The 18,575-nt window shown below is 35.5% G+C and overlaps 2 protein-coding genes across 2 annotated transcripts; both read left to right on the forward strand.

Annotated features, from left to right (window-relative positions):
• The first annotated feature begins 937 nt into the window (after positions 1-937).
• On the forward strand, positions 938-2,729 carry LOC121243220 (protein RGF1 INDUCIBLE TRANSCRIPTION FACTOR 1-like). The gene is made up of 4 exons (XM_041141307.1): positions 938-1,028; positions 1,159-1,404; positions 1,524-1,664; positions 2,146-2,729. Exons 1-4 carry the CDS (start codon positions 1,026-1,028, stop codon positions 2,518-2,520), a joined length of 765 nt encoding a protein of 254 aa, XP_040997241.1. The 5' UTR covers positions 938-1,025; the 3' UTR covers positions 2,521-2,729.
• Positions 2,730-11,464: 8,735 nt separating this feature from the next.
• On the forward strand, positions 11,465-17,440 carry LOC121242653. Its single transcript, XM_041140560.1, has 9 exons — positions 11,465-11,896; positions 12,038-12,222; positions 13,590-13,771; positions 13,887-14,171; positions 14,249-14,307; positions 14,411-14,447; positions 14,557-14,628; positions 16,196-16,514; positions 16,899-17,440. Exons 1-9 carry the CDS (start codon positions 11,785-11,787, stop codon positions 17,268-17,270), a joined length of 1,623 nt encoding a protein of 540 aa, XP_040996494.1. The 5' UTR covers positions 11,465-11,784; the 3' UTR covers positions 17,271-17,440.
• Positions 17,441-18,575: the final 1,135 nt, after the last annotated feature.

Genomic DNA, 18,575 nt, shown 5'->3' on the forward strand with positions numbered 1-18,575 from the left:
TTAGAAATATTAATATGCTTATTTATATATATATATATACACACACACACGAATATATAAGCAATGTGCAGAAAGATGATATCTAGCAAACAGTAATTAATTTTCTGAGAAAAAAACAACTTTTTAGTGGTAAAAGAACCTGTTTCTTTAAGTTGTGTTTTATTAACTGATTAACTTGGGGGACTAATTACTAACATTAATTAGCAAGTGGGACTTCAAAAAATAAAAAATTAAATAAAGAAAAAAACAAGTGGCCAGTAAAAGTAGCTTGATTCCATCCACAATTTGCAGCTTTGAATATATGAAACTGAAGATCATGAGAAGTAACTAAAAAAACGGCAGTGTGACAATCAAGCACCTGGACATTTGTGACATTTCGAAAATGATTATTTACAATAAAAACAGATTTATTTTAATTAAAAATAATTATTTCACTAAAAATAACTGATCGTAAATAAATAATTTTCTTATAGTAGACATAGATCATGTTACATAACTTGGCTCATGGTAGCTTAACAACATATATCTACAGCCATGTAGTGTTCCTAGTTTCAAAGTCCAAATGCAAGTTGTTAGCTCCCAAAAAATCTTTCACGAGTTAAATTATTAGAAAGGGAGGTGGTAAAAAAAAAATGGTGTAGGGCATCTCCTTCAAGGAGAGCTTCGTTAGTTTAGCATTAGAGCTCTCCAGCCAAGGAGATTATAAAAAGAAAATGGTTTGAAAAGGTTATAAACAATGGGAGACACGGGAACAGCGCCCACGTTCCCCTCATATCTTCCTTTATTTATTGCTCTCTCTCTCTCTCCTCTCTCTCTCATATGACAAAAATTAATAAAATATTGTGTGCATCTCTCCAAGGAATAAATATATCCCTTTCCTTCCTTGTGAACCTCCATAAATACTCTTATCTCCATGCCCTATTCCCTCTCTCTTCATCTCTTCTCATTCACACCACTATACTTTGATAAAAGCTCAAAGCCAAAGGGGGTCTGTCCACTACTCTGAAGTGTTCGTTTATGTGATCATGGTATGCTCTCTCTCTCTTTCTCTCTCTCTCTCACACACACCCACAAAGATCTTAATTATATACTTGTTTGGCTCATCATACATACACAAAATTTATGTGTTTTGATTTGTTTATGATGGTCTATTAATAGGGAATTCCGAAGCCTGCATGGTTGGAAGCCCTCTACACGCAAAAATTTTTTGTTGGATGCTCCCACCATGAAACAGCAAAGAAGAATGAAAAAAATATTTGCTGTTTGGATTGTTGTACAAGTATTTGCCCCCATTGTTTACCATCACATCGATTCCATCGGCTTCTTCAGGTTCGTCGCTACGTTTATCATGATGTTGTTCGGCTCGAAGATCTTCAGAAGCTCATAGACTGCTCTAATGTTCAGGTTAGTACGTACGTACGTACGCAAATTAATAAACAAGGTTATAATTAAGTACTTCTCATGTTCTTTATAATTATAATCTCCAATATGTTTTGATAATTTTGCTGAATATTCTTCAACAGGCTTATACGATCAATAGTGCCAAAGTGGTGTTTATCAAGAAGAGACCTCAAAACAGGCAATTCAAGGGATCCGGAAACTATTGCACTTCTTGCGACAGAAGCCTCCAAGAACCCTTCATCCATTGCTCTCTAGGGTGTAAGGTAATTAGCTCAAGTCTGATATTGGCTCCTAGATTATTTGGAGTTTTTCATGATTTCTGAGACATATACAACGATTATATATACGTATATACAAACGTTAGTGCATGCAGTGGATATATAAACATGATCAGATGCTCAGTTATAGAATTATCATTACAAGAAAAATGAACATTTGTGACAGATTATTTACGACGATAATGATTATTTATAATAAAAACAGATTTATTTTAACAGAAAATAGTCATTTTCGTAAAAAATAACTAATCACAAATAAATAATTTTCTTGTAGTATATATGCAATTCAAATATTGATCCGTACAAAACTAAACTGATGAGATCGGATCATGCACATGATGATCATAATGAATAATTCGATATATATGTACTAGAAATATCATAATTAAGTTCCAAGAAATTAAGTTTTGTTAGTGAAATTAGTATTAGATGTAAATTAATTAGTTTTGTATTCTGAATGATGTAGGTGGATTATGTGCTTAAACACCATAAGGACATCTCTCCATACCTAAGATCATGCAATAATCTACAACTAAGTCCAGACTTGTTGATGCCGCAAGACATGACAGGAGAGGATCAAGAGATGACTAATGAGAGTAGTACACCTCATTCTACAATCGTAGACTGTGAAGAGCTGATGATGAGCTCCTCTTCTGGCTCATCAGGGTCAGAGAACAATGTGGCATATTGCATGACTAGTACCCAAATTGTCAGGAAGAAAAGAAGTGGGCTATATCTGTGTGCAAGATCTGCCATTAATAGGGTTTCTGATCATCACGAGGACATGGCTACCAGCATCAGTAGAAGAAAGGGCATCCCTCATAGATCTCCTTTGTGTTAGACAAAACAAACTTCTTATTAATTATGACTACATTAATATTTTCGGTTTTGATAGCTTTGACTGAATCCTAGCTAGCACTACCATAGCTTGCTTCTTCATATATATTCTTCTCTCTCTCTCTCTCTCTCTCTCTATCTCTCGGAAAGTTGAAGTTAATATAATCACTTGGTCGGGGGGTTTTGTCTTAATTAATGGCATCACGTGATTCCCAATTCCAAGTACTTATGGGTTTCTACATTTTTCTATGGTTTCTTCATATATATATATATATATATATATATATATATATTATGATCATATATGTATGTGAATAACATTAATTATTTTTAATTCATGAGTGGTCGTGAATTTAGAGTACTTGTCTTCCTGTCCCACATGACTTGTTATGAGCCTAGCTAGCTTCATTTCCAAAAGTTTATATACATATATACACGCAAGTGCAAGGCATTTTCTACACGTAAGCCAAATTAACATACAAGTACGTAGAGGGCGCACACGTGAATTTCCCTTAGTGTGTTTATCATATTGAGCACACTACTGAAACTGAGATATATTAACTAATATTGTAAATGCCAAACCCTGCAGTAATCTTTGTCACGGCCTTCTCATGATGCTTCCTTTGACTTTGACTGCCATAGCACCATTAATTAATCTTCTTGAAGGGAGAGAAAGGGGAAGAGGAAGAGATCATGTATATAACCTAGCTAGAGAGTTTGAAAACTAGTTTGACCGGTCAAACCACAACACTTTAGCTAGGGACTTGAAAATAGGATGTAAATTAACTAAGACACCTAGCTATGATATATATCATTTATGAATATTGACAGGCCTTGGAAGCTTTCTTCCTTCTTTTTTCATACTGCATGGGAATTATACTTTATCCCCAAACAATGACTCTTACTTAATTTGTGATCCTCTCCATTAAGAGTATCTAATGTCATCTAATTTTCAGCAACTCAACAGTCAATTCATGATAACAATGGAGAGTTCTGCAAATTAATGTAATTATGTTTCAAATTGAGGATACTATTGAGTCATGGAAATTCATGCCCACAATGTATTTGACAAAAGACCAGAAATAAACATGTATGTTGTATTCCTCTGTTTTTCCATAATGTTCTCAGTGCATTTACAATCAGTATATATAGACAAAATTTACAACAACCTATTCTATGATTTTATGAAATATGTCCCTTTACACGAATATTCTTCATTGCTTTGTATTGTGCTTCCAGAATCATCTGACTTTGTGGTCCTGCTGCATTGTTCTCTTGTTGTCATTCCTCTGTCATGTGAATATTCTGTTGTTGTATTGCTGTTATTCCGCCCGTGTAGTGGAGTGCTTCAGTGAGTGTTCTTTATCCTCAATAGCCCCCCGCGATTCAAGCGGCACGAGGTTAAGAGTGAGGCTTGAACGCATGAAATTAAAACATGCAGTAGACAAAGGTTTGGTCAAAATGTCTGCTAGCTGATCTTTGCGAGACAGAAATGAAACAGTAAAAGTCTTGGCTTCAACTCTATCCCTTACAAAGTGATAATCTAATTTTACATGTTTTGTTTGTGCATGTAGAATTGAATTTACAGTTAAATAAGTCGCCCCCAAATTGTCACACCACAACTTTGGTGGATCTTTAAAAAAAAAAAATCCTAATTCTCGTAAAAGAGATTGAATCCATAATACTTCACAAGTGGTATTAGCAATGGCTTTATATTCAATCTTAGTTGAAGAACATGCAATAGTGGGTTGCTTTTTGGAGCCCCAAGAAACCAAATGAGAACCAAAAAATACACAAAATCCTCCAATGGATTTTCTATCATCTAGGCATCTAGCCCAATCAGCATCAGAGAAAATCGAGATATTACACGAATAAAAGATAAATATTGAAGACTACCTACTACACTCCTATAAGTAAGAGGATCGTCAAATCAGAAATTGTCAAAAGCCAAAAGTTTAGTGGTGATAGACATTGGGGTTGAAACGGATTTCGCATTTTGCATGTTTGTTCTTTATAACAGATCCAAGATATATTTAGATTGACAAAGAAACATACCTTCATTATTTCGACAAATTTCAATACCTAGGAAATAATGTAACTGACCTAGGTGTTTGACAGGAAAAGCAGTACCAAGAGCGGAAATGAATTCTGAAATTAAGCTAGAATCTGAACTCATAACAATGATATCATCCACATAAATGAGAGCAAAAATGACATGAGAAGTGTTTTATAAACAAACAATGATGTATTAGATTTAGATTCTTGAAAACCCAACGAAAACAGCTTGTTGCTTAGTTTTGAAAACCAGGCTCTAGGAGCCTGTTTAAGACCATAAATGACCTTTATCAACTTACTCACATATTAAGGATACTTAGGATGCACGAACCCAATGGGTTGTTGCATATAAACAGCTTATTCGAGATCACTGTGTAGAAATGCACTTTGTATGTCAAATTGTTGCAGAGACCAGTTAGATGAAACAGCTAATGAAAGAATGATGCAAATAGTGGTGGGTTTAACCACAAGAGAAAAGGTCTTGGCATAATCAATCCCGGGTTATTAATGAAAACCCTTGGCTACAAGGCGAGCCTTGTGCCTTTCTAGAGTTCCATCAGCCTTCCTCTTTGTTTTGAGTATACATTTAAGACCCAAAATGTTGTAGGAGGCAGATGGAGGAACTAGGTCCTACGTGCAATTATGTAACAGTGCATGAAATTCAGTTTGCATAGCCAAACGCCACTCAGGAAATTTCATTGCTTCTGTGTAAGATGTGGGTTCCTCAGTAACAAATGTGGGTGTAAAAGTGGTTAGTGAAATAGAATAATTTCTAGCAGGCCATGAAACAGTTCCATCCATACGAATAGAGGTTTTCGAATATTTACTTTGCTACGAGTGATCATGGGATGGACTGAACATGAGGATGAATCAATGGTAGCAAAAGACTCAGGTGGCGCTACAGAAGATGTTGGAGTAGTGGGCGCCGCATTGAAATTGGGAGAAGACTCGGGAACCCTAGAAGATGAAAGTGATTGAATGAGGGATGGGTTGGGTTGACTTAAATAAGACGGTGAAGAGGTTGGGCTAGAGTGAGGTGGGCCAAGATTAGTGAGATTTAAATCAAAACTAGGGGTTCCCGAGTGTAGTGAATGTATGACTGGGGATGGGCTAAGTGTAGCGGGCCGAGTTGGATGAATGGAATGAAATGAAGACAAAATTAAGAGGTTCGAATCTGGGTAGTCAGTAGAATTTATTGGCCCAAACGTGACTGATTTGCAAAAGGGAATTGATTTTCATTGAATAAAACATCTCTAGAAATATAGGTCCAGCCCATTAAAGGATCAAGACACACATAGCCCTTGTGATCAGGACTATAGTCCATAAAGATACAAAGTTTGGATCAGAGATCCATTTTGTGTCTATTAAATAGTTGTAAATTGGGCCAACATGCGGACCCAAAAATACAAAGAAATTTATAGTCAGGAATTTTATGAAATAAGGCTTGAAACGGTGATTTGTTTTGTAAAACTGGAGTGGGCATTCGATTAATTAAATAAAGTGAGGTTTGAAAAGCCTCTAACCATTATTTAAATGGCATTGAAGCATGGGCAAGAAGTGAAAGTGTCGTTTCAACTATGTGCCTATGAGGTCGCTCAATCGTCCCATTCTGAGCATGAAAATAGGGACAAGTGAGGCGATGTATAATTCCATGATTATGAAGAATTTTTTGAAGAGGTCTAAATTCACCCCCAAAATCGGATTGAACAACTTTGATTTTACTTGAAAAGTAATTGTTAACAAATTGCATAAAAGCAAGAAAAATAGCCGACACATCTGATTTGGACTGAATAGGAAACAACCACATATATTTGGTATTGTCATCTATTATAGAAAAATAAAACTTACAACCATTTGAGGATAACATTAGGGTCAGACCCCATACATCTAGAAACATTAAATCAAAAGGTTGCTTAGACTTTGAAGAAGACAAAGAGTGAGGGAGAGAGTGTGACTTGGATTGAAAGCATGTGGTGCATGGCTGCATATTTTTGTTGGAATTGACAGGAAGTTGAAAATGCCAAAGTGTGAGGTTGGTGATGCGAGAGGAAGGATGGCCTAGTCGAGTATGCCAGTGATAAGTGGATGTGCACTCACCAATATTTGCTTGAAGAGGAACGGAAGAAGGCATGGAATATGTAGTAAGGACATACAAGCCGTCTTTAACGATGCTCCGAAGTAGAACCACCTTGGGGTGAGAATCCTTCACAAAGAAAAAAAGTGGAATGAAATTCAAAATAAATATTGTTATCTTCACAAAACTGGTGGACTAAAAATAAATTTCTAGTAAGAGAGGGAACATGTAAAAGTTGAGAGAGTAAGAAGTTGCCAGAGGTAGTATGGAGGTTGGCAGATCCAGTATGCTGAATTGGCATGGTAGAGCCATCTTCAATGCTTACTTGATCGGAGCCCTAATATGATATAGAATCCATATTAAGATTAGTGAGGTCCTGTGTAAAATGAGATGTTGCTACAGTATCTAGAAACCATGAGTGAATGTGAGCAGGTGGTGGGGCAGTTGTGGTTATATTTGACGAGAAAAAGGAAGTTGGAGATGTTTGATAACTATGATCAAACCGAAAATAACAATTGAGAGTTGAGTGCCCAGGTTTGTGGCAGACTTGACACAAGGGGCCACATCTCTGAGAAAAGGATGGTGAACCACAACCATGACCTCATCTCCTCCAAAAATTACGACTCCCTCTGCCACGATGTGAAGGTGAATACGATGGTGAAGATGGGGCAAATGATTTAGTAGTGGTGACATGAGCTGTGAGAGGATTAGCACTGAGAAGTGTTGTTGTTTGGTGAGTTAAATGAGACTCATGGTTAAGGAGGAAACTATATATTTGATGAGGAGTAAGAGGATCAGCTCAGGTGGTTGGAGATGTCACAAGTGAGTCGTAATCGGTGCCTAGTCCAACAAGTAAAAACACTGAGAACTTAAAATCCGAGAAGGGTTGGCCAGCAGCTCCCATAGAGGCTGCTAAAGTTTTGGCTTTGTGAAAGTAAGCCATAATGAACTTGGGACCTTTTACAAAATTGCAAGTTGATACTGCGTTTGCATTATGTATGCACTGGACTGTGCTGCAAACAAACTATGAAGAAGTGACCAGACTTCGCGTGAGGTAGAGCAGTCCAACACCTATGCTAGAACTTGCTTGGACAGGGAGGAGTTTAATGCAGAAAGAATAAGCTGGTCAGTCAAAACCCATTTGACATAATCGGGATTTTCGAGTCTATCAACAACAGAGGGAGGCATTTCATACTCCACATGATGAAAGAGTTGATGACATTTGAGGAAATGCACCATTTGAGCCTTCCACAAGAGGTAATTATCAATGGATAATTTTATATTTATAAAATGATTTGCTAAGTTAAGGATGTTGGGATTAATGGTGGTGGAATGCGTGGTAGAGGAAGAAATATCAGAAGAGTCGGGATTAGCCATGAAGAAGTTGAGGGATTGAACAAAAAGAAGAAGAGAAAAAAAAATGTAGACGTGAGTCTTATGAGGCTCTGATTACCGTATTGAGTTATGGAAATTCATGCCCACAATGTGTTTGACAAAAGACCATAAATAAACCTGTATGTTGTATTCCTCTGTTTTTCCATAATGTTCTCAGTGCATTTACAATCAATATATATAGACAAAATTTACAACAACTTATTCTATGATTTTATAACATCTGTACCTTTACATGCATATTTTGCATTGCTCTGTATTGTGCTTTTAGAATTATCTGACTTTGTGGTCCTGTTGCATTGCTCTATCATGCGAATATTCTGTTGTTGTATTTCTGCTATTCTGCTCGTGTAGTGGAGTGCTTCAGTGAGTGTTCTTTATCCATGTGGATCTCATATTTACTTACTTTTTTCAAAGAGATTGTACGGTATTTGTACATTTTATGACTGCAAATATCATTTTTCTTTTTTTTATTTATTTATTAATTTTCTGGTTAGCATTTTATTTTATTTTCTTTTGAACAAGAATCAGAGGAATCGACCATAGCGATCCATGAGCAGGATCTTAGCTCTGAATCAAAAGACAAAACACTCGTTTTGGACTGATATTATGTAAGGCATGATTACTTTTCCTACTTGCCATTTGGGCTATCAATATTGGTAGATGTTTGGGTTGAAACTGGATCGGGTGGCCATGTAAGCTGCTATTTTACTTGAAATCTGAATGTGGGCTTATTTTATATCCATGGCTATAGCCATTAGCCATGGGCTGGCTTGGTTGGATTTTCAGAGTCCTTAATTTGCAATTGCAAGCATGCTGATAACATTCTGATCTAATCACTTGTTTTCTTCTTTTGTAATTCTTATATGAAACTGAGACATGTAAAAAGTTTAGATACACAGATTACTTAATTACATAAATGAAAACTTTTTCAAGTTAGTTTCAGTGTGATTTGACAGCAACTTGATGTACTGAATTTCCTAACACTGACTAATTAGGCTTTGAAAAATGAGTCAAGTTCTGCTCCAATTTCTTCTGTAACCGATTAGTCGGTTGACTCATTAGAAATGGGCCATAGCCAAATTAACCCTTGTTTTCATCAAAACTCCTTTGTCTTTCACTAACCAGAATTTTGAATTACTTGCAGATTAATGACAACTAAAGTATTTCATCTTCATGATTACTGTTTGAAATCATCATCTGTATTGCTGCAATTGTTCATTAAGTAAGATTAATTTGGATTTCATCATAATCCTAAACCCAAAAAACAAGAGATCATATATAAATAAGCTCTGTTTTTAGTAAACAATCGATATACAACTTAAACTAAGCATTCATACAAGTGCTATTCCTAAAAAATAAAAGTCAAAATTTAAGACACCATCATGATCAGCATATTGTGACAGACCCCAAGCCTTCAAGCAAACGCTTCTCCTTTTTCTTTTATGTGTTGGTATAATTGTGCACTTTCCAGGTAATGGGGCTCCTTTACACCGATAAAAATATCTATTCATTATCTATTTTTTCATCATCTTCTTATCATTTTACGATATAATATTAGATTATAGATTAACTAATCATTTAATATAAGAGAGATGAAAAAAAAATCAGCATTAGCATTATTCTTACACTGATACTGGTCTCGTTTGAATTTAAAATTTACATCAATTCATCTCAACTCATTATTACAATTTTTTTAAATTCTCACATAAAATATAATAAACAATTCAACTTTTTCAAATCTCAAAACAAATTTCTCAAATTTTCATATAAAATATAATAAACAATTCAACTTTTATTTTACTATTTGTAAATCATTTTAACTCATCTCTAAATCAAACCATTCTTTAGGTTTCGATTAGAAATATAACTCATCTCAATTTATTTCAACTCATCATTATAATTTTTTTAAATTCTAACATAAAATATAATAAATAATTTAATTTTTTTAAATTTTAAAATAATAATAATAATAATTTCCTGCGATGGGACCGTACTGTCGGTGAGAGTGGATTTTTGTTTCTCTTATTCCATTTTCTACTTTGATAAATATAGAACAGACAGAAACAGATATGTCCAAAGCAGTTTTGAGAAAAGGCCATGCAATGTGTTTGCAAGGTGTCAAATGCTGTTGATTTTGAAGTAGATAAGCTGCCGACTAAACTGTGCAGTAGAACAGTGCCAAATGGCTCCTCAGTGGCCCACCCACTTGTTCAAAACCCTTTTAAAGCTCCTCTATTGTAATCATTATTATCAGTATGAATAAATTAAAAAGTTTTAATAAAGGCTATGCATGCCATGTGCAGCAACAGGAAATATGATAATCCAAGCTGGTCAATGAACTTAATCACCAATTCCCAATACGTGTGTAACTTTAATTTATTACGTGTCTCTTAATATAATTATATCTGAAACAGGTGGAACTATCCCAGTTCTATTTTTTAAAAAAAAAGAAAAAAAATTAATAAAATTTGGCTGGTTTGGATTGGATTGGCTGAAACATTGCTGTGATTAGATTCTCAACATCATGATCTTCTAAGGTTTTTATGATAATAATTTGTTTTTCATGCAGGATTGACAGCCAGCTAGGTAGCCACGTTTTTGCTGGTCCTTTCCTTCCTTTATCTTTTGTCTTGTTTTATTATTTTTTTGCTTGCTTCTCCTAATTCTAAATCAGGCTAAAAGTAAGATATTAATGCTTATCGTTTCCTTGTTTGGATGTGACACTCACCAACTAAACTTCATGCATTTTTTTTTAATTTTTTTTTTTTCTGTTTATTGTAGTGATCAGAAAGAAGATCATGAATTTCCCAACCCGTTTTAGTCTAATTTTCAATCATAAATCAAACATTATGAGCTTTGAATTTTAGGTGGACCATCCTCTATCTACATTGTATGCTTCTTATCCTTGTAAAGTACTAGGCAGCTCAATCAACCAACCAAACGCCTATCTTTAAGCAATCGTTTACAATATCTCATCATATTTGTTAATAATTTACGAATAATAATAAATAATAATATATAAAAATAATCTCAAATAAATCATTTAATTTATTTTCATAAATCATCTCATCTCATTATATCAATATAATTTTTTTAAATTTTTAAATAAAATATATTTTAAATTAAAGACACTCTTTTATATTCCTCGTGAACTTTGACAGTTCCCATATGATTGAAGAGACAAAATGAAAAGACTGCTTTTTTTTTTTTTTTTTTTTTTGTTTGCAAACGTTATTATGATTTTATCCGTTATTTTTAGGTTTTAATTAGAACTTAATTTTCTTGGCATTTCTTTTCATGAAAACGTAAAATGACCAGTGGACTGCCTAATGTTAAAGCAATTGATTTTTTGATTTACATAAACTCATATTTTTTTTAAATTAATTAATGTTAGTTGGAAGAGAATATATTATATTATATTAAATTGTTGTATAAAAACAAAAGATTATTCGATAGGAAATCTTCTCACCAGTCTGGAGATCAAGGTTTTTTACACAACAATGTGGACAAACCTTCACCACGTCGGTACCCTTTCTTCATGAATCATTTCTATGGTAATGATCGGCTCCATTTCCCGAGCATTGTGCCGCATTTATCTCAGCTCTTAAGGATATAATATCACACGCATACAAACACACTCTCTCTCTCTCTCCCTCTCCCTCTCTCTCTGTTTCTCTCCCCATCTCTTATCTGAAAAACCAGAGTTTCCAGCGTCAGTTAGTGGCAAAGGAAAGCGTACCCACAATGGTATGCTTCAGATCAGGCCCATCGTTTTTCCTTTTTTCTTTGTGCGTCTTCCTCTACGTCTCTTCTGCCTTCGGAAGCTCTTGGGTCCACCATACGCTTCGTAGTCGAGGTAATGACTAATGAGTTTGCTTCGCTTCGCTATTATCTCCATTTTCCGTTTTCCGAAACTGTGTTTTTTTTTTTCTTCAACAATCTGTTTCATAAAGGTGACTTTTTTTTTTTCATGTGTGTGCGGTTTTGGATGTTATAGAGGTTTTTATTGAGAAAGAATATGCCGGGGCTGTGCAATGGAGCACAAGGAGGTCTGTTGCGGAGGAGGGTGCAGGGAACTCGTCTCTGATATTGGCCGAGACGAGGACGCACAGGAAGGACCCTCTTGATGGGTTTAAGCGTTACACTGGTGGCTGGAATATCAGTAATGAACACTATTGGGCTGTGAGTTTTTTTTTTTTTTTTTTTTTTTTTTAATCTTATATATATTTTCTTATCTGGGTTTTTTTATTTCCTTGAATTACCGTTCCATAATTTCATCCGATTTTTTCTTTTCAGGAACAAGTGTTTTTTATTTTTTTTATTTATAGGTAATAAGAAATTTTATTCCAAGTAAATAGGCATAACCAAGTAGGAAGTATACAAGTGATTATACCTAAATACAAGCTAAAGAAAAACAAAAGTAAAACAAAACATTACAAGTATTCCCATCCCTTGCAAGGTTCTTCACCCAAAATCTTAAAGAGCTAAAGAAAAAATCCCTAAATTCCCCCACAGTACGTTGGCGATCATCGAAACACCTCCCATTTCTCTCTAACCATAAACACCAAAACAAACACAAGGGGATCATCCTCCAAAAATCTGCACTGCCTCCTCAAGTTACAACCCACTGTACCATGCCAACTAGCCAAGAAATCCACCACTCGCAATGGCATAACCCAAACAATGCCAACCCTTGCAAATATCTCATTCCACAAGGCTGTCACAAACTCACAATGGAGAAAAAGATGATTAGCAGATTCACCATCTTTTTTACACATAAAACACTAATCCATTACAAATAATCCTCTTTTCCTCAAATTATCTGCGGTTAAAATTTTCTCAAGTGATGCCTGCCAACAAAAGAATGCAACTTTACTAGGGACCTTTGTTTTCCAGATACATTTCCAGGGGTATGCTGAGTCACCATGACTATTTAACACCTTGTAGTAAGATCTCACTGAAAATCTGGAATTATAATCATGTATCCACAGCAGCCTATCCTCCCTATTCTGATCGATCTTCATATCATATAACTTTGCAAAGAAATCAGCAGCTTCACACACTTCCCAACCCTGTAATTCTCTATTAAAATCCACATTCCAGTGCAGAAGATTATTAGAGATCTGATACGATTCAGCCACTGCAGCCCCTTTGTTTCTAGCTATCCTAAAGAGATTAGGATAAATAGATTTGAGAGCTGAATCCCCACACCATACGTCATGCCAGAAAAAAAAAAAATATTAGTCCCTTTCCCCACTTTGAGTGCATATTGGATTCTTTTGTTTTTTTTTTCTATCATTGATATTGTCGTTTTAGAATCAATAATGGCCTACGACTCATTTGGGTCCTTATGTGCTTTGCATTTCTATTATTTTGGATAAACTCTGTTTCTGACCTTTGCCCATTATACACTGTGTTAAAAGTATTGCATTAGCCATATTGCTTGGAATTTGCTTATACTATTGTGGATTCTTATCTCAAATCCTGTGTTGATCTTCTAGTCATTAGTTTGTTCAATTAACTTTGTTTTTTTAACTCTGATAATGCAGTCTGTGGGTTTAACTGCGGCGCCATTCTTTGTCATTGCTGTCGTTTGGTTTGTCCTTTTTGGGCTAACCTTGTTCATCACCTGTCTCCGCCATTGCTGTTGTCCAAGAGAGCCTTATGGCTATTCTCGAATCGCCTATGCTCTATCCCTTATTTTTCTCATCCTCTTCACCCTTTCAGCAATGTATATCTCTTGTATTCCCTCTATAAAGCACACTCATTAAACTCTTATGCTCCGTTATATAATTGTTGAAACTAGTCTTTTCCAACTCCCACAATGTTTTCTTGTCCAATTACAGAGCTGGATGCATAGTTCTGTACACTGGTCAGGGGAAGTTTCACAGCAGTACAACCTACACACTTGAATATGTTGTGAATCAAGCTGATACCGTTTCCGAAAACCTCAAGAATGTGTCAGGTTATCTTGATGCAGCCAAGGGAATTACGGTGGATTCAATATTTCTGCCATCAGATGCCAAGAAGAACATCGACGATATTAGGACAAAGATCAACTCTTCTGCTTCCACTCTTTCTCGGAAGACTTCAGATAATTCAAAGGATATACAAGATCTCCTGGATAGTGTGTAAGTATAATCTCATCAACTTTTCCTGGTGCTTGAAATGATTTTGGTTAACATTTATCTGTTGCTCTGCTCTGCAGAAGACGGGATCTTATTATTATTGCGGCTGTTATGCTCTTTTTGGTATTTATCGGATTTTGTAAGTCTTTTGTTCTATTGGACTGTAGGCAGACTATTTTCAATATTTGACTTATAATAATTGTCTTTTTTTTTGCTACTGTATTTGTGCCTACTCGTTGCAGTATTTTCCATTTTCGGGATGCGACCTCTGGTATACTTGTAAGTGATATCAACATTAAAATTTTTCGTGTTAATTTATAATTTTGGAAGCAGTTCTGTTCAAGTCATCTTATTCTTGTCAATGAACACTTCCATGTGATGCCTACAGCTTGGTGATAATTGGGTGGATTCTTGTTACTGGCACATTCATTTTGTGTGGCGTTTTTCTCCTGCTCCATAAGTAAGTTCTGCTTGGCTACGGTTGTTTTCTGTCCATTATTTTCTTTTTCTTATCTATGCTGCCTCATCAATGTACTGGTTTTTAATATGTTCAGCTGATGTTTGGCTTTTATGAACCAACAATGTGACATTTCCTTATTCTTTCTCGTTTTTTAATACTTCTTTTCACAAACAAATGGGACCAGACATTCCAGTTTCCATTCTGAAAGAAAAGGGCAATCATTTACATTTTTTTTTTCATTGAGCTGTCTATAATTTAGCAACAAATATGGAATTGCCTTAACAATAGGTTGAGACATAAACAAGCAAAATGTTCCACATTTCTTTTTTGGCTCAGTTTTCTTTCCTGTGACTGACATGTCTTCTCATGCATACGAACACATTACTGGCCTTAATTGCGTTTTATTTTTTCAAATAATATGCACAAATAGGCAGTTCACCTTCATGCACTGAGATTTTCAGAGTCCTTACCCAGTGCATTACTGGTCATTTATCATTTTTTCTGTTTATTTAAACTCAAATGCTGTGAGTTATAAGTAGCCACTCTGAATGGCAACTGGTGTTGCAGTTGGTTCATAGAAGTCAATGGTTGTTAAATTTTTTGGATGGGGCTCCGAACATGTAATTGTGGCTCAATTTTTAGTTATATTTGTCAATGCCTATAAGGCAGTCCTGAAACTTCCATTTTGACTCATTTGTTGGTCCTCAGACCGTGATACCCCATATGACACAATTGGAACCTTACAATTGGTGCCCCATTGGAACCTTATAAAGAACAAGAACTTTTCCTTCTCAAGCAATGTGGGATCTCATTCACCACCTACCCTTACCCTTATCATATGGGGTATCACACAGACACTCTGACATCCTAATGATCCTTCCCTTTTGAATTCTATAAGAATAGCTTATACGATTATGGTATTTTGTTGATTGTAATGTTGGATGTCCAAACTTTAGTATATGTTAATGTGCATAGGATTCTGTAAAATACCTTCGATTGTGTTACAATGTAATTGATAGACCCGAGAATGACTGCTTTTTTCTCATCTCCACCCCTTCCCTATAACCAGCTGTTTTGACTGTAACTATCCTTACAATTTTGTTGAAATATTATGCTAGTGAAGTTTAGGAAGCAAAAACATCAAGATATATTTTAGAAAAGCATTAAAAATTCATGCCAAAAGAACCTTTTTTGAAAAGCAAGACCTAGTTGTATGAGAATTGGAAAGTTGTGATTTTAGGTTTAACCTTTTATCATAAAATTAGTTCGGCTGTTTTTATTTTTTTGAGCCTTTTTCTCCAGCTAATTGAGTTGCCAAATTCTCAATTGTTTGTTGATTTCTTGAGTGTCCAGAGTTCAAAGGCTAGCTTACTTATAGCTAACTTTGTGCTATTTAGTCCATCAAGTAATCTGAAATATATCCAAAGATCAACACTAATCACAGCTCAATCAATTAGCCGATGGATTGGTTACGGCACTATTTACCATATCTCATGACTCTTTTTTGCAACAGCTCCATGTTGCACATTTAATCTCTAGATCTAACTTCTTTTTGTAAATGCATTAGTGTGGCTGCAGATACATGTGTCTCAATGGATGAGTGGGTCCAGAACCCCACTGCACATACAGCTTTAGATGATATACTCCCTTGCGTGGACAATGCAACTGCCCAAGAAACTCTATTACAATCCAAAAATGTCACCTACCAGCTTGTCGTTGTGGTTGACACGATGGTCAACAATATCTCTAATATTAATTACCCATTTGGGCCCTTGTATTTCAATCAATCTGGTCCATTGATGCCTGTTCTTTGCAACCCATTTCATCCTAATCTCACGGATCGGCAATGTCCTGCTGGTGAGGTGCAGTTGAACAATGCTACAGAGGTAAGATAACGGAAGTATTTGAATTTTTTTTTTTATAAGATATAGATTTTTATTGAATGCCTGTACTAAATAAACGGTGTTTCATGCCCTGGTTTTGGCCTAAGTTGGATTTCCATTTAAATGCACATACTTATCGACTACAATCCCACTATAATTGTCAATGGAAACTTTTGGCAGTTTGGGATTTCCATTTATTTAAGGATTTGGAAACACTAATAGATAAAATTTGTGGGGATTTCCTTACCAATAAAAAATAATAATTTTCTTGTGAAAGTCCCGCTGCTGCTCTCTCGTGGCAGAAGCTTATCTACTTGTCTTTCACACATAACAACACTTGTTTGCTTATTGTAAACGAATGAGAGTTTCAATCTTTGTTTCAAGCAGGTGTGGAAGAAATATACCTGTCAAGTTTCAGCATCCGGTATTTGTACCACGCCTGGCCGGGTGACACCAACCTACTACAATCAGATGGCAGCTTCTGTAAATGTGAGCTATGGCCTGTACCGTTACGCTCCATTCTTGGTTGGTTTGCAAGACTGCACTTTTGTACGAGAAACATTCACAGCAATCAGTAACGATCATTGCCCTGGTCTGCGAAAATATAGTGAATGGATCTATGTTGGCTTGGTGATGGTATCTGCTGCTGTAATGCTCTCATTGATCTTCTGGGTTATTTATGCTAGAGAGCGACGCCATCGCGTATATACTAAACGGCACATGCCTAGATCCTTGGAAGAAGAAGGCAAGGCCAGATAGAGACATCCTAGTGTATCCCTTTTAGGCAAAAAAAGTTCTTTTCATGTAGGTATCTGTGAAAAAGTATGAGCGATTCTGTAAAAGTTTTGTACATTATGCTAGTGATCCTTGGGTTTGATGACTGCGCTGTAGTATTTGTTCCTAAATTGCACTTTATTATTGATGTTTAATAGCCGCTTCCAGGAGAAATGGTCTCTTTGGGCCAGCTTTTGACTCTTCAAACACAAGAAAACGACTCTTCCAAGTTTCAACCCCAGAAAATAAAATGTCTCCAACACATTAATTTAAGGGTAATGCTTAGAGTATGTAAGCATGATTGTTTTGAAAAAAATAAGATTTATTATTAAAAAATTAATTTTTTTAATGTGAGTTTTATATTTATTCATTTTTTTCAAAGTGTTTGCGCACTCACGATTGTAGCTATCATTTCTCTCAATTCAATGCTTGACATATCTGCTGCAACTTTTATAATAAACTTCAAGCAGAGGTCATTGCACTCGATGGTATTTATTTGATTGTACTAGCAAATATTACATTTTCTAGTGTCCCAAATACCGATAATATTAGAACAATCTTAATTTCAGTTCTTAGACGAGTTCCTGCGAGTTTTCCTTCCTTGTAAGAGAAGCAAGAACTGGCGCATTCATTGCATATAATGCTGTGTTTGAAATCAGGTGAATATTGTGAATCTAGGATTTGATTCTTCATTTGATTCGTCATAATAGATAAGCTGATCGATCTTGTTAATCTTTCGATTGAAGCAACAAAAAATATCTTAAACGTCTGATTATGATCTTGATTATCAGGTTGCGTTGCTTGCAGGCCGGCTGGCTGGCTCGTTTAAGCAAAGTTGGAAGTAATCATGGATTCTTACCTACACATCTTTTAAGTGAATAAAATTGCTTAGGCTTTGGGGCAAAAGCTCCATATATCCCAGAAAATTTCAGAGCATCAAGATTGGGGTTAAGTACAAGCTGAAACCAACAGATAGCATTAATTAATTAAGCATGATAGATGATATTAGTTTTATAGTAATCATTCACTTACACTACTAACCCTTTGTAAAATTTTGGTGAGGCTGTAAAACCATGAACAAGTGTATGAATGTTTCTACAACCAAAATGTCAAGGTTGGTAAGCTGTCATTATCTTCCTCCATGAGAAGGACATGCAACTAGCAGGTTTCTTCCCCCCCAAAAAAAAAAAAAAAAACTGATGCTGGCTTTACTACATTTGAAATCATTGAGATCTCATAAGGTTGAGTGAGAGCACTGTACACTCCAAGTCTAACCCAGAAGAGAAGGTC

Source organism: Juglans microcarpa x Juglans regia, chromosome 8D (genome assembly GCF_004785595.1).
Source record: "Juglans microcarpa x Juglans regia isolate MS1-56 chromosome 8D, Jm3101_v1.0, whole genome shotgun sequence".
NCBI classification, from domain to species: Eukaryota; Viridiplantae; Streptophyta; class Magnoliopsida; order Fagales; family Juglandaceae; genus Juglans; species Juglans microcarpa x Juglans regia.